At 46.1% G+C, this 25,614-nt stretch overlaps 1 protein-coding gene across 1 annotated transcript in view; it reads right to left on the bottom strand.

Annotated features, from left to right (window-relative positions):
- Nucleotides 1-6: 6 nt before the first annotated feature.
- RANBP17 (RAN binding protein 17) overlaps nt 7-25,614 on the bottom strand; it is a 264,866-nt gene continuing 239,258 nt past the window's right edge. The window contains exons 25-27 of the mRNA XM_023537142.1: nt 23,219-23,385; nt 2,289-2,387; nt 7-611 (exon numbers count right to left, since the gene is read on the bottom strand). Coding sequence (XP_023392910.1) covers nt 480-611; nt 2,289-2,387; nt 23,219-23,385 — 398 coding nt within the window. The 3' untranslated portion in view covers nt 7-479. The remainder of the gene's footprint in view (nt 612-2,288; nt 2,388-23,218; nt 23,386-25,614) is intronic.

Raw genomic sequence — 25,614 nt, 5'->3', positions numbered from 1 at the left:
ATCTGTCATTTAAATGTCACAACCAATTACCATCACCTCCATTTTACCGGTGAGAAAACTGAGGACCAGAGAAGGTGATGCCTTACTCACTGCCGTCCAACCTGTAAAGGGCAGGGATAAAATTTAAATTGGAGTCCGTCTGACCCCAAAGCCTGTGCTTCTTCAAATGCCGGGAAGCCTCTCCTTGTCCTTTGTGGCAGATATGAGCTTTCTTCCTTTGACCTTTTCAATGAGTTATTTTTCATATCTCCCCTGTTGGATTATAAACTGCTTAAGGGCAAAGGCTGCGTAGCGCCTAGCACGATGCTTGGAAGAAAGCGAATACGCAGTCATAGTCATCGGATGGAACCAAACTGAGCCTAGGGTTGTAAGGTGTGACAGAAAAGCCACATCGATAGCTGTGTTAAGCACAATCCAGTTATTTTCCACAAACCCGGCAGATCCACTGGCCCAGAGATGCTCAGCCTGCTGGGCACCGCTTACCTGTCTCTGTTCTTGACGGACAGGTTCTGCTCCACTCCTTCCATCAAGTTCCTGAAGCACTGGGCGAGGACCTCCTGCTTGGGGAGAGGCTGGCTGTTTATCAGACTTGCCCTCAGTTCGCTGAAGTACTGTCGGGAGACAGAAATGGCATCAGCGCTGACTCGGACTCTGGGCCTGAAGCGAGCCCTGGGGGAGGGGCTGGACCAGCTCCCATCTGCCCGGGCTCCTAACTCGAGGTCCACTTTGAACTTTCAGTTTCTAGAGCAAACTAAAGCAACAGAGAGAGGCATTCCTAGGTATAAACTGTATTAACCTTTCCCATAAAATCTCTTGCAATAATTATTCTATAGTCCCTGAACAATTTAGGCTGGTTGAGTCCTTCTCGACTCTCCTCTCCGCTAATCACAGATGGGCCGAAAGAGGAAGGGTCTCTCAGGCTGAGGGTGACTCGGCCTGAGCACTTGGGGTGACTGAAGGCCAGGCTCAGGGTCCCATCCTCATGCTCCTCAAATTACTCCAGCCTTTGCTCCATGCCCCTGTCCTGCTGGGTTGGGACGGGTCTGCTCTGCTGAGGTGGGCACCTGGTCCCAAAGAACCGCACAGCCCCTTTCTCCTCTGCTGGGTCTGTGGTCTTCACACAAACGCGAGCCCTCGTGCTAAACACAGCCTCTCATCACTGGAAGCAGCCTAATTTCGGCACAAAGACAACATTTTGCCAGTCATGTGTTTATCCTTCCAAGCCCAAACAGTGTGATATTTAATTTCCATCATGCATTAAAACAGCTCACATCAAAAACACACATAATTAATATGTAGTCAGACTAATACTTAAATACTATATATCAGAGGCATTAGACTTAAACCTCGATGTCTTCCAGAACAAGATTGGGAATGCACAAAACTACTTATTTTTCCCTTTTATAATGATGCAGTGACTCACACCAAATAGAAAATTATTAGTTTTTCATCCCAAACCATGAAATATTGCCTCCATCAGTAAAGTATAATATTGTGATGTCATAAGCTTTTTCTAAACACTGAATTTGCCCTTATTCCCTCTCAATCATTTTAAAAGAACTGCTCTCTTTTATAGAGCTTGGATTTAAATCACAATAACGCCGAGGGAAGATGGATGGTAGTGCTATTGAATGTGGCTAAAATTGGATACTTCAGCACAGGTGAATGATGAGACAGCTCTTCTCTTTTTGATATATTTTCTTCTTCTATTAGTTTCCTTCTAAGGCTGGGATTTCAGTTTGAATTTTAATGTATGCGGCCGCCTCTAATCTCACTGTCTTTTTCCCCAGTACTATCTTATTGTATAGACAATTCATTCTCCAGAGCAGTAATGCACTGTTCCCCCTGACTGCTGGGGAGACAGGGTGGCTTCGAGAGGAAGCGGGAGAGCTTGGGAGGCGGCCCGGAGCGGCGAGTGCACTTAAGGACTGCAGCCTTCGCTCCTGGATGACGGGCGCTGGCTCTGTGTTTGGCCCTGAGGGGCGGCTGCCACCACCTAGGGCAGGAGGGATCTCGGGTTTAAAAGAAGGCCAAGGAAGGAGCAGAAGGGATTATTGCTGTGAATCCCCCTGGAACAGGTGGAGGGCAAAGGGTGAGCCTGCGGCACCGCTGAGCAAACCACCCGCCCAGTGCGTGTCGGCTCTGAGTTTCAGAAGAGCTCGTCTTGAGGCCTCTGCGTGCCTGAGGAACAGCTGAGGCTTTGGGGGAACACGGCCTTGCCCTTGGGTGCTCGGCTCCTCCCTCCCCCAGTGACCACCTCCCATGGGCCACTCTGTGGTCACGCTCACCTTCTCATTGAGCAGGACGAGCCCCAGGAGAGGCCTGGATACTGACCACTGGTTCCGACAGTCTTCAAAGACGATGGTGTTCATGAGGACAGACGTCATCTGGAAGACAGGCACATGGAGACATTGATGCCTCGGCTCAGAGTCTCCCCAGTCCCAGCCCCTTTGTGCTCAGCTTCTGCGCCCACATCTTCTCAACAGTCGTGAGGGCTCCTCCTGGACAAACAGCTTTGACTCTGGAACCCTGTAGTGCTTCCTGTGGGAACTCTTGGCAAGGACTCCCAGCTTCCCGAGGAAGAGTGTCTATCGCCCAAAGCTTCGGTGAGAACCTTCTGAGCGGGCAGAAGTCAGAGGCCAAGAGGATCGGTCTCTGTCCCTCAACCCTGACACGCTTTCCTCTATGCCCAGTCACCAGGCAAAAGCCCAGCTCGCCTTCCTCTCCACCTCAGAGAGGGAAGAATGGGACACAATCCACACAACCTTGGAATGTCCTGTTTCCTGCTGGCTCAGGCTGTGAAAGGTCCTCATTCATTCTTCATTGACTAATTCACTCACTCACTCACTCACTCACTTTACTGCTACATGTACATACTCATCCATTCCCTTAGGGGAGGGAAGAGAACAGGCATCTACCACAGGAGCGAGAAGCTTCCTGAAACAGACACCCTCCCGCCACCCACCCCCACCACACACACACACACAGGGCATTCAGGAACTCGGGCTGGGCAGAGAGCTGTGGGCCTGCGGTGGAGGGAGGCAGGGAGGGATGCTTCGGGATGTTCGAGGAGAAGTCAGGGAAGACCCTGCAGAGGAGGCAGTGTTTAAGGAGTTCATCGCGAACGTGTTCTAAGCAGAGGAGGCGGCTGGGAATGAACACAGTGGGTCCTGCAGCGGGAAAAGGCTCAGTGGGGCCGGACTGAAGAGAGGGGGCCCAGAAGCAAGACCCCAGTGCGAGGCTGGAAGGCCATGCGGCGAACCTGGACCGCACCCTGATGGCAGTGGGAGGCAGTAATGCGTCTGCAGCAAGGGAGGGACACGCTCAGATTTGCACTAAGAAGGATCCCTCTGGGGACATGCTGAATGTGTACTCGTGCAGGTGACAGTAAGGAAGGGACGCCAGAGATGAGGCTGGCAAGCGATGGTGAAGCGAGCTGCGGTCAGTCTGTCCTCCACGTGGAGCTGATGGTACAATGTCTGCTTCTTGGACTCGTCACCTCCCACCGCTAGCCCTTCCGTTTCCACAGTTCCAGAGCCCCCTCGTCGACGAAGGCAGGAGAAATGGCAATTCTGTGGCAAAGGCTACCACAAACACCACCTCTGACTAGGCTCTGGCGACATCTGGTTCCGTCCTCTGGCTTATTTGCAATCCAATTTACTCTGTGATCTCAGGCAAGTTACTGACCTCTCTCTCTGTGTCTCAGTTTCATTAGCTACAAAGAGGAAAATAATAATCCAGCACCAGGAGGCTCCGAGACTCAAATGAGATGGTGGCTATAAAACGTGCTACGAAGAGCAGAACGTGCTACGGACATCGAAGGTACGCCACGACAACAGCCATGAGCTTCTGTGTCGCTCTAGACATCAGCCATCGCACGCCCCAGCATCATCAGAGCACTGAGGCTGGCTGCAAATGAAACCTGCCAATTCCTCATTTACCGTGTGTCCGGTCTCTCTGGGGGAGAGGCTAGGACGTAAGCCTGGTGTGCTGAACATCATCTGCCGATCACGTGTTTCTATGTACCATCTAACAAGCCACCTAAAGTCATAGAGCCACAAATTAAATTGACAAGCAAAACTAACAGATCCATGGAGACAGTCTAAAATATTATGGGCTTCACAATGTGAAGGCAGAATGGATATTTTAATGGAAAAGATTAGAGTTAGAGGTACCGAACTCCTCCAGTAACTGACAAAGCATCTTGAAGTGATGTGCCAATTACTTTATACGGTTCTCTCGTGGATTCATTTGTCTGAATGCATGTATTTATGTCTGTAATAAGTAAGGGGATGTTTGAATAAAATACTTTTCTAAAAATAAAGTTGGCTAAAATGGATGATTTCTTTTTTTTTTTTTTTTTACTCTTCCGGAAAGATGGAAATTAGTGAGCGAATCTGCTCAAATGGCGTTGACATGGCAGCTCATTTCCAGAGTTCTTTTCGCTAATAGGACGAGAGGGTATGGAGGAGACGGTTCAAACGTGTGGCACGCTACCCTGGAGAAGGGTCCCCCCTATGGAAGCATACGGGGTGAAATGCGTAAGTCCGGAATCCTGTTCCAGGTGACGTGGAGCCTCTGGGGGGCTCTCTGTGGTTAACGACGCAAACAAGACTGAAAGGAGAGAGCCCTCGGCGACCCCGCCCCAGTGCGCCCCAGCCCCCAGAGTCACACAGCACCAGCAGTACACATGAGCGGGGCCGCCACCCCCCCAACTTCTGCTGACTCCCCGTACATTACAGGGGTGGCTGGAATGGCCGCCTCGGTTCACCTAACCCAGGCTGCATCTTCTAGGGCCTATGTCCGAACGCACACACACGTCAGCCATGTATTATCCTAAGCGGCTGTTCTGCCCACCGGGGAGGGGACCACGGGGGCAGGGGAGTCATGTGGCTTGGGCCACTTAGGAAAGCCACGCCCCACACTGCCTCCGCACTTCCTCAGTCTCTTTCCTCCTCCCCGCAGGCTCTGGCACGAGTTTGTAGGAAATGTTTCACGATGAAGCGAAACCGAACGACGTGGTGTGGTAGGGACGGGCTTTGGAGCCAGAACCAAATCTGGTCCCGCCACATACTTAACTTGGAGCTCGGACAAGCCATTTATTCTCTGAGCCTTTACTTCCCTACGTATAGGATGGGGGATGGTAACGCCTACTTCGAAGGGCTGCCGTGAGCACTAACTCTTCCACGGGCCCCAACAGTTCCCCCTGTCCCTTTCCTCCAACTGGTCGCCGGCCTGGCCCAGCGGACTCTCGTGGCTCAAGGAAGGACCCCATTTCATGTCGTGATTATATACAGATAAGTCAGATTATAGTCTCCTCACAATTATCTAACTTTGAGAGTCGCAGTCAAAAAAAGAACTTAAAATGGGAGACAATCCAAAAAGCGTCCCTATTTTGGATGGATTTTGAATGACAGTGCTTCTGTTGTTCTGGAAACTTGTAATCTTCCATAGAAAACACAAAGCTACTCTCCAAATCCCTGAGCTGGAAAAATAAAGCAGTGCTGAGTTATCTGTGTCCGCCCGCCCCTCCGCCCCTCTCCCATGCTTCTCCCTAAAGTGGGATGGAGCACAAGCAGCACGAAGCACAGTGGACTTTCCGGCCCAAATGTGCTGGGTCGACTCTCCCTATGGCAAGGTGGTCACTGCATGCTGCCACCTGAGTGCTTCCTGTCCTGCCTCCTGCCGACACAGCATGAGCACCGATGTGCTGTGTGTTGGACGCTTTCGTGCTACATGGTCAGTATGTATTCTTTCTAAGGAAGTTGGAGGCTCAGTGGGTCTGGAAGCCACAGAGCAGGATGGCTGGAAGGAGGCGGCTCGGTGAGTACAGGGCGTTGACGGCAACGGGGTGGGGTAGGAAGACTCGTCTGCGAACTTCTGCGGTGCTGGGTCCACGAGGGACTTTTCTCTGTAACCCGGTGCCTAGCATGGCATCTGACACACATTAGGGACACAGGAAATAGCTATTGAATGGAAGAATAAATATATAAGAGGAGGAATGAATGAATGATTGGGAAAGGATGAGTGAAATACCAAGAACTCAAGTATAAAGAGCTAGAGCTGAACGGGGGACTGTACAGAAAACAGAGAAGTTCTGGCCTCAATCAGTGGCTGAAACGTGAAATGGGTCAATATCGAAATTCATACGCTGTTCATTTCCAAGGATCTGGCTTTTTCATGCAGTGCATGAGAACTCTTCAGGCCGCCGCTGTCCCCCTAGCCAGCAGCTCCCAGGGAGAGCCCTCCGAGAGGCTTTCAGGTTACAAAGGCCAAAGGCTGAGCACCGCCTCTGCTGACAGCTCTCCCACCCACGAGGAAGCGGTGCCCGATGACCTTCCTCGCTGCCCAGCAACAATGCTGCCTCCTACAGACAGGCTGAGGCACGTGCACACACTGCCCCTGGCCCTCAGCTAACCCTGACGGAGGGAGGTATCACCCTCATTTCATAGACTAGGGAGCTGAGGTCCCGGGAGTAAGCAACCTGCTCAAGGCGACAGACTATCAGCCACCGAGACGTGAAATGGAACTAGGACATGTGCACAGAGCTGCCCGAGTCCAGAGGCCGGGCCTGCACCATCGCCCCGGCCTGCTTGCGGCCCGCCGCCCTCACGCTGCCTGACAGTGCCAACCAGGACCCCCGCCGGCCATGGGCAGTGGTGATCAAGGCATTGTGTCTGGCTCCCACTGTGGACTTCTGGAGGGCGCATGGCATGAGAGGACAGGATGGTTTCTGGGCACAGCTCGGTGGGCGAACCCGATATGCTGCCCGCATGTATCTCCTCTGGCTGGCCACTCTGCCATCTGCAGTCCCCGTGATTAGAATCCAGGGCAGTGGTTCTAGAGAGTTTGCAGCAGGCCACCTTGCCACCCACCTAGACATTTTATAAATCTGGTTAACATATTTGCAGCTCTCAAAATGAACCACAGTAAACATTAATTAATAGTCTCTGAAAACTGGCCCATTGAACATTTTCCTAAGAATAATGGCTTCCCTCCCACCAAAAGTACCACGTACACAGCAATTAGCATCTCAGAAAACGTCAGGAAATTAAGCTCATTTCCTTTGAGTTATATCATTCCCATAAAGTGAATCCTTTTCATTGTTAATGTTTTTTGAGCATCCTGAATAATAATACAACTAAGAAATATTTTGCAAAGTCCTAAGACCTAGGTGAAGAAATTCAAACTCCTCCCTCTTGCTCCCCATCCATATCAGAAAGCAAAACTGGGCCTGACGTGATGACACGAACGCTGACCTACGGGGATCAAACCCAAAATAGCCATAGAGAAAAATCTGTCTTGTCCACAGGTGGTGGAAGGACAGCTTGAGAAGGGGGCTTTGGTTTAGACAAAGGACGGACAGATCCAAGAGAAGGTGAGAGACCAATGCGGAAGTGTCCCTGTGCCAAGATGGGGGGGTCGGGTGGGGGGACAGGACAAAGCGAGGATGATCACAGCTGTGACCAAGAGGGCATGTCTGCAGAGCGGGGGGCCTCAATCTGTTAGGCGGGGGCCTTAATGGGAATTGGGGTAGGACACAAATGATCTGTGCCTCCGGCCAAGCTAGACTCGATTTTGATGTAATAAGTTGGTGATGTTTTGAAGAACAAGCAATAATAGATGCACCAAGCACTCAGGAGCTGTCTGAGTCTCGGGACACCTTGGGCACGTGCGACTGGCCTTTCAGAAGGCTGGTAAGAGAGGGCGGGGGGGACGGCTGGCCCTCGCAGCAAGAAAAATAGCAAAACAGAAACCAGATTGCCTGGAGTGTGCAGGAGGAGCCAAAAACGCAGAGAAACCTTCCAGCCATCTCTGCAGCAATTTCTCCGGACCCCGGGCCCTGGCTGAGGGTCCAGGATCTGGAAGGATCTGGAAGGATCTGAATGCTGCCCTAGGAGGAAAGCTTCCGGCTTTTCAGCACTTGTGGAAGCGAGGGAGTTGCTGTCGCTACGAAGCACTGTTCCTGGGGCCCATGAGCAGTAGATATTGAAATGTGATCCTCCTCAAATTAGATACCGCCATCTTTAGGGAAAAGGAATCAATTGTTCTCTTCGTCTGCTGTCTACCGATGTGGTGTTTGTGGAATGTTATGAAAAATGAAAGTAATGAACAAATAAGCACATATTTCCCTGCCTGGATCAACCAAGCTCCACCATTTAAGGTACATTAAATCTTTTAATATCTGTACATATTAAGCACATTTTTAAGTTCTCATACGTCTTTGTAGCCTCATAATAGAAGTGAGTATATAGCACTTTAAATGAAAAAAAAAAATCAAATGAAATGCAAGATGAGGTGAGCCTCTTTTTTAAAGAAACAAGATTGCAATCAATTATGGGTGACCCATTCTCCTCCGGCAAACCCTCTGGGAGTCCTGCCTACTTGGCCTTCGCAGAGTGCTAGCTTTGCTTAAAAAAAAAAAAAAAAAAAGCAGAAAAAAACCCTTATTACCAATAAAGATACTGCAGGACCGGTTAACTCAGCGGGCTCTGCTCATACGTGAGCGCTGCACGCTTCACATATAAACCGGTAGCCCCGCCCCCTTATGGAAAGTTACAGGATGCTTTTTCTCCAAGTGATAAATGGACTAGAATATTTAAAAACTCTTCTATCCATTGTAAAGTCTAAGGAAATACACAACCTAGTTTTGCTGTTGTTTCAATTTTCTCCATTACCGACATTACCCCTAGTTCTCCAAACATTTATTTGAATCATAGTTTACCGGGGAAAGAATTACCTGCCAGCCTCCTAGCTTATCAGAAAGAAGATAAAGTTGGGATGAAACTTCAGGATTAATTAATTGAGAGTACTGCACGTAATGTGTCTATTCGGAGTGTTACAGCGCCCATCACAATGAAAACAGTTTTATTTTCCACGGTTGAAATAAATTATAATAAATAATTCATTTCAATGGCAGAGATGTACTGGAGAGCAACAGCAACAAAATTGACTATACTACAGTGAGTCTCATTCTTGAATCTTCATTATCCATTTGAAACTTTTTACGAGTGGTAAATCATATTTCAAGTGGCTGCAGATCTCATAAAGCAGCTTGCTGCATTAAAATAACACCAGAAAACCTGGGGCACTGGAAGGCTGCGGGGTTCGCCACTCAGCACTATTTGAGAACCTCTTTCTCACTCTCCTCTCGCCAACGTCAAACAGAACACTTTTCAGTTTGATGTAAAAATTAAGCATCCCTTGTCAAAAGTACCATCTAAATTTCCTGTGGGCAGAAATATTGGGAAAATCTGTATGTAGAGGAATAGCTTTTAACTCCGAAGCCATTTGCCTCTAATTTTTATTCAAGTGACACTGCCATTTCTTGTATTGCCTGAATGATGGCCATACAGTCCGGTTCTAGAACCTCTAATGGCCTACACGACCCTCTGCGGGTCCCCAAATTAGCAAACAGGTGTGTGAGCTCAAGAGCGACTAATGAAGGCACATGCGCTATGATTCTGTCTAAAAAGACCAGCCTATCTTCTTAGGATAGGTAATATTTAAACTGAATCTTAATAGATGCCTATAGTATGGCCAGGGAAGGAGGATATATTAGGAAGAGGAAATAAAATGAGAAAAGGCACAGGAGACAGGGCTTGGCATGTTCGAGGGGCAATTAGTCCCTCTCCAGGAAGCTTTGGAGAGACCTCGTGACTGGCAAGGAGCAGAGCCAAGGGTGAGGAGGAGACGGGCCGGGTCCAGGTTATTAAAGGCCTCTGAGGTCACGCTAAATGCGGAAATGAGTTTGGGCCAGCACCTAAGTGGGAGCCTTCAAAGGATTTCTGAATAATGATGAGGTCTGTGATTTAGAACAGTAACGGGGTGTCGGGGGGCGGGGTACTGGAGAATGGTGGTGATGGGCACAGGTGGAGGCGAGATCCCACTGCCTAAGTCCAGTGGAGAAACGATGAGGGCCTCGGCAAGGCCGTGGCGGCAGACAGAGAGGAGTGGCCGGAATTCGTGATTGTGGACCCCGTTTTCTCCCCGGCCAACGAAGTCTTTCTAAGAAACATAACCTGATACTGACGCTGCAGATATACCCGGAGCTTGAAGGGCATGGCCTCAAACTCGAGACAGCCAACGGAGAGAAGGGGCTGGCTGCTCAGCTGCCCCAGTGGGAGGTGGCTGCTGCCTAGCACGCCAACAGGCTAACAATGAACTCGGTGCAGTGCGATGAACCCCAACCAGTGTATGCACATGTGCACGACGGAGATGACGACAAGCCCACGTCGATAGTACACATTCAGTGGTAAAGTAAATTCTAACGGAGGCCGTTCGGAATCGAGGAGGAGCGTGGGAAACAGCGTGCTACCTCACTGAACAGCCGTCGCGATGTTTCCCAGTGAATATCACGTTCCACAGCAGAACAACACGAGGCACACGGGTGCGAGGGCGTCTCATGCAGTCATCAAAGCAGAGCGCAATGAATGCTGCATTTCACCATAAATATACTGTCCCGACAGGAGGAGCTTCAAAGTCTCGCCGCCTCTCATTTGTCGCTACGCGCTCCCTGATGTCGTGCAGGGATTTAGAAACAAAAACCTTCACAACCGATAGCGGAGGATTACTTTACTCAAGTTTAACATGATTTTCGTGTGGGGAGAAAAAAGTATTCTTGTGGACAATTCACATGGCCCTCAGAAGCATTTTCCACTAAAGACCGGTCTAGAGTTTATGTTTAAAGCATAGAGGAGGGCAGGCTGCCTGTCTGATTTCAGAGTTTTTATTTATAGTTGTTTAAGTGGCATAGCGAGTACTGGCCAAGTGGCCGGGGGACGATTCAAAGACATGACATGCTAATAATTACACGGGGATCCTAAGGAATGACAGCGGCTAAAAGTGCTGGGAATCGAACCCCATTCCTTGATTTATTCAGACATTTCTTGACCACCTACTTCGGGCCAGGCTCAGTGGCAGACCCCGGGGATATACAGGTGTATGAGGCACAGTCCCAGCCCCCAAAGAGCTCAATGGAGCTGGAGAAGAGACACAGTATATAAACGATGACGACACAGTATAGCAAGTGCCACAAAAAGAAGCCTGCGCAGGAGGCTTTGAGAGACTGAAGGAGGCTGACTAGCTCTGCCTGGGGGGTGGCGGGCAGGCAGGGAAGGCTTCACAGGTGACATCTGGATCTATCGTAGAGGCTAAGCAAAGTGTGACAGGTAGTCAGGCAGGAAGAAGGGTGAGCAGTTCTGGGGGACTGGGGAGGGAATGGGGGCGTGGTGAGGCTGACGAGGTAGACCAGGGCCAGATCTGGTGAAGGGCCCAGTCACGTGTGCTAGAGAATGTGGGCTTCACCCTGCAGGAAGTGGGGTACCATACGAGGGGAGGGAATCTTTCCGGGAATGATGTGAAGGGCAAACTGCCTGCACGGCAGCTCCCCGGAGGGTCAGAGCCTTTAGGAAACCGGGGCCACCCGACTTCTCCCAAGAGGATGCAGCCTCTTTGCTGTTCCAGGGTCGGATCACCTGCTTGGCTCCTGTGCTTGGCCAGGAGGTGTCTCGGCTCCTGTCCTGCCGGCTCCGTTGCCAGTAGTACCCCGAGAAATGGCACCGCCATTACTCCCCGTGGCCCACGGCACGTAACTTAATGGTGTCCCCTGTCAGAAGCGGTTCTCTTTGTCAGGAAGCTTTTTATTGATGTTCAACCTTCATTTTCCCTTTCTTAATATTATCCCATTATGCCAATACTCCATTGTGCCATGCTAAGTAATTCCCTTTCCTGCCTGGCATTTACATCTTCCAAGTATTTATAGACTTATCAAATGCCCCATTTAGTTGTCACTTAGGCGGTCTATACATATTTAGCTTCTTTAATCTGGCCCCATAAGCCAGCCCTTCCATTCTCCTAAATCACTTGAGTTACTTGCCTCCAGATTCCTGTCCATTTGCTTCTGGCCCATCCATAATGCAGGGGGCTGGGGAAAGGCGGGGATGGGCAGGGAGGCCTGGCTTCCTCTCTCGATACGAGAACGTCATTTGCCCAGGGTGGAACTTCTCCCTCAAAGCACAGACTCCAAGACAGGCCGGGCCTCTGGGGGGCTTTGAGTCCCACACAGTACCAACTAGCTCGCTTTCACCCGCTCACGCTTCGAGTCCATATTCTATCATTATGTGCTAGGCACGACACTCCACACAGAAGTACTGAGTACCTACTGTGTGTCAGGTACTGTGCCAGGGGCTTGCCTTCCTTTCTTTGCCCTCTCTGTTTCTCACGCTTACTCATTGTTCAAAGAATTACTAAAGTCCTACTATGTGTCAGACACAGTGGTATAGAAATGAATAAAATGTGTTCTCTGGGGCCTTCAAGAGCTCATGTTAGCTTAAGTATTTATTAATTTCTTATTACCCGCCCATCAAGTTGCTTCCTTCCAATCTTAAGGGTCTCAGAGAAATCATCTCTCAACGCACTTAACTCTAATTGACGCTTTTAGTTCCCTGAGAGGGACTTCTCTGTCCTGTCTAGAACGAGATGCCACATTAAGTACGGGCACTAACACAGAGCTCCAGCTTAGGGTTTTTTTCTTTCTCGTGGGTCTCTTCGGGCCTTGCCCTCCCCTTCGCTGTCCTTTCTGGCAGTTTATTTCATGCTTTGTTCATCTGCTCTCGACTAAGCACGCTCTTCATTGTTTTTCTTTTCCATGCGCCATGTTCCAAGTTATGGGGTCGGCTGAGGGCGTGATGGAACGGGATGGGAGCTCTAAGGCAGCAGGTCTGGACAGAGTCTTGGGGAGTCTGTGGTCCGGGCATGAGGCCACAGGAGGGAGCAGGCCAGCCGCGCGGTCCTCAGGGCCAGCTCAAGGAAGGCGTACAACTCCCCTGGCTGAGGTGGCGGTGCGCTCAGGAGGTGAAGTCATCCAAGGACACAGGAGCGGCTTAACTGGAATTCGGAGCTTGGTGTATGGACTGCGAAATCTGTCTGCTCTGATTGTTGTAAAGAAAGCTGACCAACATCTGGAGAAGATGGACTGAACGAGCTTGGGTCAAGCGTTTACTTCTTGTCCAATCAGGTCTCAAGGAAAGGGGTCCTTGGCTCAATCAAGGCCTTATGAATGAACGAATGAATGAATGTCGCATGTCTCCCTTTGCCCACCCTCCATGCCCACCACTCCTGTTTCTGGGCCATTTAAAAGTAGTACTGTGCAGTGGCTGGGAACACAGGTTCTGCTAGTTATTAGCTCTATGACACTTGGTGAGTTACCTCACTTCTGAGCTGCAATTACGGTATTTTGGCTATAAAATGGAGATAAAAATATCTGCCAGACAGAATAGTGATACTAAAATAGAAATATATATATGTACCAGAATGTGTGTGAGTGTGTGTGTGTGTGTGTGTGTGTGTGTAAAGCACTTAGCACGAGGGCCTAGCACATGATAATTATTTCTACTTCTTTTTCATCATCGTCATAATTCTCTGAGTCTGAGGTTGCCCTTCCATACTGACTTCTTAGGTCCTAGCAACTCTGCAGAAAATAAGGCTCCTGCTACAGGATGGAGGAAGTTTAGATCTTCAAGATCTAGAAGGTTCTCCTACTTCGGAGTGGTAAGGTGAGGAAACGCTCCTCACCCACTGTCTTCTGGTCAAGGTTGTCAGCATCTTTGTGGTACCCATACAAATTCAGGATCCTTCTGGTGAGCCCTGGTCTGGCGGGGCTGTGACTCGGGAAGATGATCTCAGGTGTCATCTTCACGTGTCACAGAAACACCACTCAGAGGAAAAAGGTTGCATTGGTATTTAAACTTGGGTGTGCACATGAGATCCCAAAGAACTTCCGTTTGTGAAGTGTGGATCAGTACTGCTACCTGTGCCGTGTTAGCATAAAAAGGCAGATGTCACCCGCAGTGCTTTCTTTTTCTGAGAATTCTTAAAAAACAAAAAGAAAAACCACAGAGAGTCAGCAGACAAAACTGCTCCTTTAGAACACAGACTGTTAAACATATTCCCAGCGTTGGTATCGGTGTTTGATCTACGGATTAGAAATTTTCCTTGCAGAGGCTTTAAAAAAAGGATACGTTTCGTGAACTCTTTTTTCCTTAATTTACAGTGATAGTCAATTATGCCAAACACTATTAATGAAGAGGCTAAAAACCACCTTGCCTGCCACTTGCCATACTGGGTGAGAGACTTATAGAGCATGCCTAACTATTGTCGGGCTAAGTCCGTGGACGACTCTGTGCACTTTTTCTTTATGAAACGTCCTCTATCTGCTTTACGTGAGTGTGGAGGACAAGGTGTGGTCAATGTTCAGTTTTTACAACTCCTTTGCTATTCTGAGAGCTTCTGCTGCAGACTGATAGCAACGCTGACTGAGCTAAACCGTAGGTAAAAGAATGATGACAGACTGCAGTCACTTTAATTCATAAAGACACTCGGAGCCCCTCTGGGAACACCCAGTCGAGCCTCTGGCACCCAATGACTTCATGCTAAGTCACAAACTACATCATAGTTTTTTCGTTTATACGCAAAGGCTAATGGGCATGTGACTTATTTATTTCAGATTCTTTTCTGATGAGGAGTGGGCTCTCTTTTTTTCTTTTTTTTTTTTTAGCTCCTTGGAAAACATTATAATTCCCCTATTCTATAAACATACGAATATAATTGTAAAATGACATCATTCTGTTTTCATTTAATTATCCCTGAAATGCTTTCTATTTAATATTCATTACTCAAAAGCTAATTTAAAAGAGAAAGAGATGCGACTTATTCAAAAAGATGTACTGTCATTCATAGCAATAGTTATCTAATATACAGAAGTTAATAAAGCAGATTAATCTACAAGTCCCTTTAAGCCATTCTTGAGTTTTGAACAACTGCCTCTTTGACCTTTCACCTTCATGCTGTGCACCAGTAGCAGGTGCCAGCTGTACAGAAATTATGGCTGCGCATTCGAAGGCAAAATCTTTTCTTACTTTGCTTCTGACCAGCAGCTGACCCTGTAGGAGTGATTGTTTCTGGTGCGGCCTAAAGGCGACATAAACCAGTAGCAGATAAACAAAAGGCTACATATACCAGCTGCCTCGCCTAAGGGTACCGTCCTAGGCTGACACCTCCACTCCTTCGCCAGCGTTCCAAATTGCTCCTTGTTTGTTTCCATACATGCATTTCATCCTTGTTATTTTGTGCCAGGGGTGGGCACGGGAGAAAAATCCCCCCAAACAACAAAAAACCCCATCCCTTCCCTCGAACTTGACTTTTGAGTATTCCGTGTCAAACTGTGCCATTATGATGCTAATCTAGGTCTGATTTAGCAACTTTAATAAGAGGCTAAACCCTCTTGTAATTAGATAATAAAATTTTATTATGTATTTTAATATTAAAAGTCTTAAAATCGAACTCTTCAAATCATACGCTGGTACAGAACTAAGGTACTTAAATATCACAGCCCCAGAAAATGGGTACCTGAAAAAGCACATTGTGGCTAATTTTTCATTCTCAGAAATGTAAACATGGAATTCCTATGTGGTGGCAGCGAAAGCTCCAACCCTCTTAATTATGTGCAGGGAAGAATGAATCTATTCAAGTATGAAGCACACTGTACCATTTCCAGCAACAGCATGAGATGATTTTGACAGTTATTTCTTGGATACAAATTACACAAGTATAAAAACAATCCCCATAATGATTAAATGCAGTTATGTACATAGGAGAATACCAGTGCAAATGGTAACATATTTAAATGGTTTTCCTTCATTAAAAAAATTATATATGATATTAAACCATCAATCACTGCTGAGGCACAAGAGTTTAAATGTATTGTCACCGGTTGAAATAAATGACTTGGAGACTGAATTCTGGCTCACTCAATATGGTGTCTTTGCTGTTGCTTAGTCACCCAACTCTCTGCTGGTTTGGGCTACATCTGGTGGATTCCATCCCTTTCAATTAATAAGGCAAGTTATGCTATCAATGGATTACATCTTTAAACTGTGCTTAGAGGTAGAAAAACACATGTCCTGGTGAAAAAAAAAAAACAAAAAAACAAAAAACAACCACCTCTCTGTTCTGTTATCCATTTGGAACAACCTTTGAAGTACTTGCTTCTTTCTTCACCTATGGTTAGAAGGAAATTTTCTTGTGGAATTTCAGCAGGGTTATTATATAGTATGTAATAATATAATCTTAGCATTACCACTTAGTTTATTATATAGTAGTCTATGACCATGCTAGATTTGATATCTAAAGTCGCTGCCTGCAGGTTGTCCTTCTGAAATCTAATTTTTTGGCTGGGGGGGTGGGGCGGGGCGGGGCAGTGCCAGACTCTACTTGGTGCTGGGACAAGATGGTGACAATCTTTGGGGAACAAAAGGTTCACTGTAAAGATCGGTGTTATGGTTATACCACTAATTTGATGATTTATGAGTCAAGAATAGGTTTCTATTTTAACTGGTTTTTCTGTTTTAAAATACCACTTTTGGTTACAGTTGAAAGAGTCATTCGACAAATAACTATAACAAAAATAAAATCACGGTGGTAAAGATATGGTATATAATAAAAGATGTGAACTAAAATCCTCCTTCTAAAGATGAATAGACAAACAATTTTATAATATCACAGATAAGATGCCATTTGAATAGAAAAGTATTTTTCCATTTTTAAAATTATAAACTTTAACTTTCCAAACTGATCTTTAGGGATAGTGGTCACGAATTCATCATTCTTAAGAGTTTTACTCCCTTTTGGACTTTGATCACCTGGCTCTTACCTAATCTAGATGCTTTTGTCCAGCCCTGGTCCATTTAGATATTCTCGTTTCACTCTTAGTAATTAGACAGAGCGCGCGCGTGCGCGCGCACACACACACACACACACACACAAGCGCACGCACAAGCGTGCACACACGTACGCACTTGACCAAACTGAACTTTCTCTTTGCCTCAAACAAATCTGGTTATTTTGAAAATAAGAAGCATGTCTGGGAGTTGTTAACTGTCTCGTTGCCTGTTTATCGCATCCCTTCTGTATGCAAAATGATGGCATCCTTTTTAAACAACCTAGCAAAAAAGTGAGCTTCAAAAATTATCAAAACATCGGGGAGAAACAAAGATAGCACTGTAGCAGGGTCACATGGGATGGCTGTGAGGAAGAAATATAAGGGATCACGCACACACTGGGAGACCTTACCGTTCTGAAATCCTCTAAGGTTACATAATATAGAGGTGGAAAACTGGTGAGCGGACATACGGTTCTGGTCTGCAGAGTGTTTTTCATTTTTTTGTTTTTAATTTTCAACACGTGGCCAACATTTTAAAATTTGGATTTCTGGCTTCTTTTTTGAGGGGGCGGGAAATCGCAGTATCTCTGGCTACACGGGGTCTTACCTCTCTTATAGGGCAACGATTAGATGCCGCCCCCTTTAAGTCAGGGATGTGTCTAGTTTAGCTTTCTTTCCAGGCTACCTCATTCACGTTTTCTGCTTGGCTCCAGAGGCATCTCGGCTTGTAACACATCGCAGGACGGAAAGGAGAGAAAGAGGGACACTCGAAGGTGTCAGTTTCAGACTGGCCAATGTGAGAGGACCTCGAGAATGACCTTCGATAGAGCTAACGGTACTCAGTACTAGAAGCTTCCTTTAGAAAAGAGGAGCTGTTTACAACCAGAAAGAGGGACAAATGGCATTCGATACTGATGAATCGGTGGTGAAAATCAGGACGAAGCCTAGGGATTTGCTGGGTGTGGGGGATGGAAGCAAAGCACTTGTTGCTTCCCCAACTTCATTTCACAGCTGCCACATCGATTCTATCCTAGAAACATCAGGTTAGAATAAACCCCAGGAGCTACCTCAATGGCTTTAAAGGAAAGTCACAGAGGGACATCACGAGGCAGTTACGCTACTAGACGCTCACCTTCTCAAGGATACGTGACCTGCTAAATTTTACACCCTCCGTGTCTGGCTATAGAATGAATGACTGGGTTTGGTGCAGAATAAGGGAGAGGAAGCTTGGTCGGCTCTGCCTCAGTGATGGTGGGAGCCACGGGGCTTTTCCGTACCAGCTGGCAAAGCGACCTTCCTCCGCCTTGCCCGCTGCCTCCTTGGGTCACTGCCCATCTGTTTCGTCCCGGCTGCAGCACGAAGTTGGGGTATAGGATGACTGCTCTAAATCATTCTACCTTGGGGGCGGCCCCGGTGGGACTGCCTAGAGGCTCACTTGCCTCGTTCTAAGTGCTTAAAACAAACATGCTCCTTTGGACCAGCCACCGACCAACTCCTCGCGCTTTGTGGCTAAGCCTGTGAACTCTGGCGTTAGACGGACAGGCTCAAATTTTAGTTTTTCCACTTACTGACTGTATGACCTTGGGAAAGTTACTTGATCATTGTGTGCCTCAGTTTCTACACCTGTAAAGTGGAGATCATAACACTATAGCTTCACAGATACTGTGGTGACTAAATTAGATTAAATGCATATGTAAAGAGCTCGAGCTAGTTGCCTGCACATAGTAAGCACTTACGTTTTATTATTATTTTTATCCTAGAAACATACACATAGCACGTGCGTAGGTCGCTGTGAAGAACAAGATCACAGCGGCGCGTGCGAAAACAGCTCTGTCGCGAAATGTGACTTCTTATTTCCCACTCTGGCTGCCTAATGACCTGTCCCTGGCTCTTTTAAACCCTCTGAATCGACGCTGTCTTCTGATCCAGTTGCGAATGCTCTTTCGGTGTGTGTTTCTGATATTAATCTACTGCTGTATTTTTGATGATAAAGTTGCAAATCATCCAGACTGAGCTAATGGGTCATGTGGAGGGCACACTTGCTATTTGAGGTTCACTAGAAATGTCTTTAATAACATTAGAAAACCTGGCTAATTATTTTTTAAGAGGATAAGAGCCATGAATATATTTCATCTGCTTAATGTTTCCCACTGTGAGAGTCTTGCTAAGGTTCTAGAGGCCAAGATCTCAACGTCGGTTAAATAGGCGGCTGCATTTTCTCCTGCTTAGTATTACGGAATGGAATCTTAAGTATGAAAGATGTCTTGTGTAGTATGTCAAAATGTTGAGCAATATCGTTTCAATCTAAACACAGAAATGAAAAAAGAGCAGATGATTTCCTTTTTGCTGTAATTCACTTTGGGATGTATGTCACAAAGAGCACTATACAAAAGCAATTTTCATTGATTGACTGACTGATTGAGGAAAAGGGTGAATGTTCTTTCAGCTTATGTCCCTCCTGAAGTATGATTCTTATAGCTCCTGACAGCTCTTCACAATTTGTAGTTAAATGCCAGGTTAGCGCAAAAAGGGAGGGGGAGAAGGGAGGAAGATCATAATTAAACCGTTTTTGGGTTTTTGGGATTAGAACCTAATGTTTTAATTCTTCCATTCCTTGTATTTAGATTTTACAGACTGTGATTGCTGAAAATACCCTGCTGGTAGGTTGAGTGCAGAATTTAATCTGTAATACTGACAATCACGTAGTTCTTGTTCTACTGCTGTGGGGTGTGCTGTTCTTCCTAGAGCAATTAGTTTTGCTTGAAATTCTGACTTAGAGACGCATTTGGCATCAGTGTCCTGTTCTCAGAAACTGAAAAAGAATCAGTCGCATCTCTGAAATGCCCCACAATTCTATAAAACTCACTCCTCCACGTACCTGATTTGGGCAAATCTTTTGCCCTGTGATATAACTAAATGAATGCCTTTCTATGGGTTGTAGATGCAAATACTTACTTAGCGTGACCAGTGGTAAAACTGAAAACTTTCACCTAGGAGTTCCAGTTTTCCAATTTCTGTCGCAGATCGGCGCCTAATCACTTACTACTGGCCTGTTCTTACGATTTTAGTGTGTCTTTCTAATGACATAAAAACACACGGGGAATTTTTTTGCTTAATATATGTAAAACCAGGTTTTCCTCAATTTGTTAAGCCAAAACAATGCTGGTTAGACAATACTTCTTATGTGAAATAGATCCACTTAATTAGAATGCATCTTCAAATGGACTAAATTTAGTGCTTGCAAAGTTAGATTCGCTTGCAAAACAAGACAGATGGCTTATTTAGAGGATGTTTTTAAAGACCTTGAAGATCTAAAGCCACGTGGCAAGTAAAAGCAAACACATCGCCAGGTGAGAGGCACTTAAAATGCCTTTTCAGGCGGCTGCATACAAATGGAAAGGCCTATTAAGATACTAGAAAACCCTTTATTGGGTTCCTCCTCGTTTGCTAGGGAGGCTTCGGGAGGTAACTTCTGCATTTTGGAATTGACACTCCTCATGCAATTATGCTTCCGGCAATATAGATCCAGGTTGGGGGGAAAAACAATTCAAACTAGTAAATAATTGCAGTATCACTGCATCAGTTTAGTTTAAAGAGCTGACAACCCTCTCTAAACTCCAAGCACAATTAGTCATTAGGGTCTAGTTTTTCAGCGCTGTTAAGCAATTTGTAACCCATTCCTTTTAATAGGGTTAGGCATTACTTAAACCCACACAGATGCCTTGAAAACTGAAACCTCAGTTATGAAGCAGCAACCTTGTTCATTACCTCCTGTGATAGGCAAATCATCTATAAAAACAGCATTTAATGGGCAACCAATGAATAATCAATGGCTCACTTTTCATCTGAGTGTGAAAATGAGAATAATCTAATACAAAGTCCCCCTGGAAAGAGGCCCAATCTTGGGTTCTGTTGCTCTTCAGGGCTGATTTATAGGGTCTTGGAAAGCCGATGTAAACAGATGATCAATGGGACTCATCCTTGCTCATAATAACCCCCAACTGGCCCACTCCCTCTTTTCCAAGTCCATCCCTTCAGGCTATTAGCTCTGTCCAGCTAATTCTTCCCAGCGCTCCTGCCTGCTGCTTTTACTCCGGCCATCCGTTCAGTCCAGCCGACTCAGAAGTAATTTTATACGCAGCAGAGAGCGGGTGGAATTGATTTTTCACTCAGCGCTCAGTTCCCATCTGAATAATTATCAATTTTACTGCCTCATAAAGGGAAGAGTCAAAATTTCAAATCAATTCAAAAGAGCTTTTGAGACGACAGAAACTGTGCATAAGAATAGAGGTCAAAGTTGTCGGCGACCTAAGGAGATGATGTCAGATATTACTATGCCCAACAGTTGACATCAGAGGCACTCAAGATGATATAACCTAGTGCTAATGCAAATCATATTTATGCTGACTACCAGATACCAGTCATTAATATTTAAAATGCTATCTGAAAGCCTACATTCCAAATAAATAGAATGTATTCCACTGTTAATAAAGATATATCACTACTGAGTCATACGCTGTACAGTAAAGGGTTACCAAGTATTATTAACACACAGAAGTTACTTAAACCAATGAACCCATGGTAATTCCCAGGAAAGACAAACGTGACCGTCTCTTGCACAGCCGTATTACTTGCTCTGCATAGTCTGACAGTACTTGTCTAAGACCACACACAGCCTAATGATTTTCGGTAAATTTTCTACCCACTTAAAAGTTTCTGCCAAAGTTTACAGGACAATATTGTGATCAGGGCAGAGTGCTGGCAGGAGCGATCTGGTGGTGAACTTGTCGCCTGCCGTGGTGCGGTGGGAGGGTGAGTCTGATCTCTGGCCAGTCCGTGGGTATTTATTGTCTCCACTGGCTACGCGCTCTAAGTCTGTGCTTTTCAACCTTCTCCTGCAGAACTCCTGAGGGCTATGACATATCCCTGGCAGTTCTAGTGGCTCCCGCACTCGGGTGGGTGGGGGAGGGAAGGGGAGAGGCACAGCCAGATCCTGATAGAACGTGTATTCTGAAAAGGCATTCCAGGTGAATCTGAGACCTCAGCCCCGCCACACAGCTCCCTGAGAATCAGTGCTGTAAGTGGGGAGCACTTGGGCTTCTGAGCCACAGACCTTGGTTCCCATTCCACTTTCCAGCTGATCTCTCTGCACCTCAAGTTATGCATCTGTAAAATGGGGATGATGACATCCACCTTTCGGGGCTGTTGTGGGGGTCAGGATGAGAGGACGTCTCTGAAAGTCCTCTTCGCCTGTGTCACTCTCTGTCATCCCTGTATTGACCTAATTATCACATAATCGGTTAGTTACTTGTCTCTCTGTCCCAGCCGATGAAACTTCTTAAGGAGAGACATTGTGTCTTCTGGGTCTAAATCGCTCTTGCACCTTGTACATAAAAGTCCTCAATACATGTGAGTCACCTTCCTTCTCTCTTTCCTACATCACCACTATGTCGGAACAATTCCCAATAGTTAGAAGCCTGCGGCCCTTGGCCTGGTTATACAAAATCTTAACGACACACCCCTCCCTGCCAGGAAAATAACTAGTCGACCGGAACATCACCACAAGTAAAGTTTACATAACTCCATCTAAATATTACCAAAAAAGGCAGCCAGGAAGAAAACCGCTTCCACGGCTGTCTCATTCTATTTCAGCGTTTCTTTATCCAGAGTGACATTTTCTGTTGATTGCAGGCGACTTATATGCTGGTTAATGATCATGTTAAAGTGTTTACATTAGCAAACCACAGACTATTAGGGAGATAATTTGGCAAAATAAAACAAATGGAAGCAGTATCAAGATATCATTTTCCAAATTTAGTGGAACTGGAAAATATCATAATAATGGTATTTCCATAGAAAAATGGTATTACTCTCTGAAATACTTGTGGCACATATGTTTATTTTTATGCGTGCTGTTATGTTACCGTGATTCGCAGAAATGAGTTTTTTAAAACAATATTAAACTTGGACCTAACTCATATTAGCTAGCCAGAAAACCCATCTGACAAAGAAATCGTGGCTTTATGACTTATTATTAAATGCTCTTGGGAATATGACCTGTCTGAACCTTGATTTCTCATCTTAAAATGGCAAAAATACCAACCGTGACGTGATGAACGGGAAGCCCTAGCCAGGTGCCAGGCAGGGACGAGGACCCCAGGAAGTGGCGGTTTCCTGACCTCCTAGACTAGTCACAAGGCAAACTTAAGATGACATCACTAGAGGCTCCGGGGAAAAAAAATCACCTTTCAGGTCTCCCAGGCCTCTGCAAGAGCCGTCTTCTTCTTGAATTCTAGTCTCCCCGAGGAGAGATGGAAGACCCAAGAGATTTCCCGAGGGTGTTCTAAGGCCGTCTACTCTGCTGCCTTCAGGAACATGCTCCAAGGGCATAACTGGTAAAGAATCTTGGCAACGCTAGTTGCTCTAAGAGATGTTCGGGGCCCGGGCTGGCTTTTGGGAAATGCTGTTTCTTAAGGCAGGTGACCGAGCACTAGTTACCTGCTGCAGGACATCTGGATTTTGCTGCATAAAATGTAACAGTCTCTGACCGGCCTGCGTAGCCTCCCGGGTCCGAAGTGGCTTCTTGCCCTCTTTTGCTATGTGCTTGAAGAGGTAGGTGACGATGTAGTCTAAGCTGGTACAGCAGCTGGAGGAGACAACCGTATCTGCACGAATGACAAATGAGAATTCATTTGCATCACTAAAGTGTCTGTTTCACCTGATCGATTACTGTGATTACTGCGTCTTCGTCGCCATTAAAAACAAAACCACTTTCTGGTTTCAAAGCGCTTTTACCAAACTGTAAATTCCGTGAGGGCAGGGATTTTGCCTTGTTTCTCTCTTTAAACTCAGTGTTTACTACAGGACCCGGCAGAGAGGCATGTTAGGAGGTATATGATTCCTGGATAGGATTGGACAGAATTTTCCATTGGTGACCTTAGAGACCCTCTGTTCAATTCAAGTGACTTTATTAAGCATCTCCTCAGATAAAGGGCTCTGCTTCAGAGAAACTCCCACCCAGGTGTCAAGGAGCTCACGCGCTAGTACTAAGTCACTGTAACATACTGCTGGGTAAAGATGAGTGACACGCGGCTGTGAGGATTTTGAGGGAGACGGCACATCCGGATGGGGGTCCGGGAGAGCTGGCGGAGGAGGGAGCACCTGAGATGAGTTTGGAAAAGTTCCAGCTAGACACAGAAAGGGCCTTTTTCAGGTAGAGAGATCAACGCCCTGTACCTAACGTGATGGAAAGGCATAGATTCTGGAGCCAGACAACTTCAGTTTCAAACCCCATCTTTTCCAATTACTTGCGTTGTTACTTTGAAAGAGGCACTTAACCTTTCTCATCATTTGAAAAATATCTTGCAGAGTTGAATCGGAAGAAAATAATTAGAAATTCTCATAATCAAAACAGCTGACATTGATTGAGAATTTACTGTTAGTTACATGGATTAACATTTTTAATCCTCTCAGCAACATGATAATAGTTACTATTATATCTCTGTTTACAGGCGAGGACCCTGAGAGATTAAGTGACTTGTCCAGTACCACACAGCTAGATGACTGTGGAGCCATGATTGAAAGTAGACAAGGAGTTGGCTCTAGCTCTCTACTCGTAACCACTAAAATTAAGTAGATATTAAGCAGAATTAGGAATTAAGGAAAAATATGTGTAAGCGTCAAGCACGTCCTTAAAACAAAACGGTCACTCAGAACGGTCACTCCCTGTGTTCAGGGGGTAGGACTTTTGGTCTGAGTGAAAGAATGAGTAGGGGAGTCACGGGAGCGAAGGCGGACACAGTAGGGTGGGGTCCTTCTGGAGAGCATGTGGCAGCGGGTTGAGACGTTTACATTTAATCTGAAAGGCAACAGAGGTGCTGTCGAAGATTTTTTTTTTTTTTAAGCGACATGATAGAAAAAGCATTTATTGACTATCTCCTTTATACACGAAAATGATCATGTCATATACTTCTAGAAACCACGTGGTATAAACAGGTGTTATTTGCATTTTTCAAATGAGAAAACCAAAGCTCAGAGATAAGTAGCTTGTCCGAAGTTCACGGTTTTGATTCCCAGCATGACACTGTCTGGATTTTTTTGGCTAATGGTGACGTATGGACACGATCCCGGGGAGTTTATGATTAGTAACGGAAACAGCAAAAGAAACAATTAAAATCTATGGGCAACAAAAAACGGCAAATATGTAGACTCAGAAGAGGAGAAGCAGGCTGGGAAGCAGCAGACTGCAAACTCCTAAAGCGGTTAGTTAGTTTCTTATTCATTTTATTCATCTCTGAGGCTCTGAGACACCTGTGCGCCCATCATAGACTAGAGGTGAAATATTAGCTGGACTGATTAAAGAATGGGTAGGCAAAGCTAATCTGAGAAAGGTTTTTAAAGGTCTTGAGTTGTGTTTAGTGATGTAACACTGCGGTTTAAAAACTCTTTCACGTACATTGTTTTAGAGAGAAACAACACAGTAAACAGAAAGAGATGGGTTTGGAGGCAAGTTTGAAATACAGACAGACGTATGCATTTGAAATAGAGGGTAACGGTGGCTGATGCAGGATCATAAGGGGTTGGATGAAAGTCTAAAAGATGGGCATAGACAAGTTTTGGAAAGCTATGACATTTGTCTGATTGATTGATTAGTTAATTGTTTCTCTCTCCTGACTAACTGGGATACTTTGCAGAAGAGCGAGCATTGGTTTTATAGCCCCGAGCATAGACCCGAGTCAGGCACAGACTTGTCGAGCCTGGCTGCTTTTCTCTTTTCCTTCACATTTCTACCTTGGACGTCCCAATCATGAAAGTAAATGGATTAAGTAACTTAACATCTACAAAAGGAAGCAAGCAGGAAATAGATATGGTTCCCCTCACCAGTGAAGAGCAAT

The sequence above is a fragment of the Pteropus vampyrus genome, unplaced genomic scaffold (genome assembly GCF_000151845.1).
Source record: "Pteropus vampyrus isolate Shadow unplaced genomic scaffold, Pvam_2.0 Scaffold179, whole genome shotgun sequence".
Lineage (NCBI taxonomy): Eukaryota > Metazoa > Chordata > Mammalia > Chiroptera > Pteropodidae > Pteropus > Pteropus vampyrus.
This window is presented reverse-complemented; position numbering and strand designations above follow the sequence as displayed.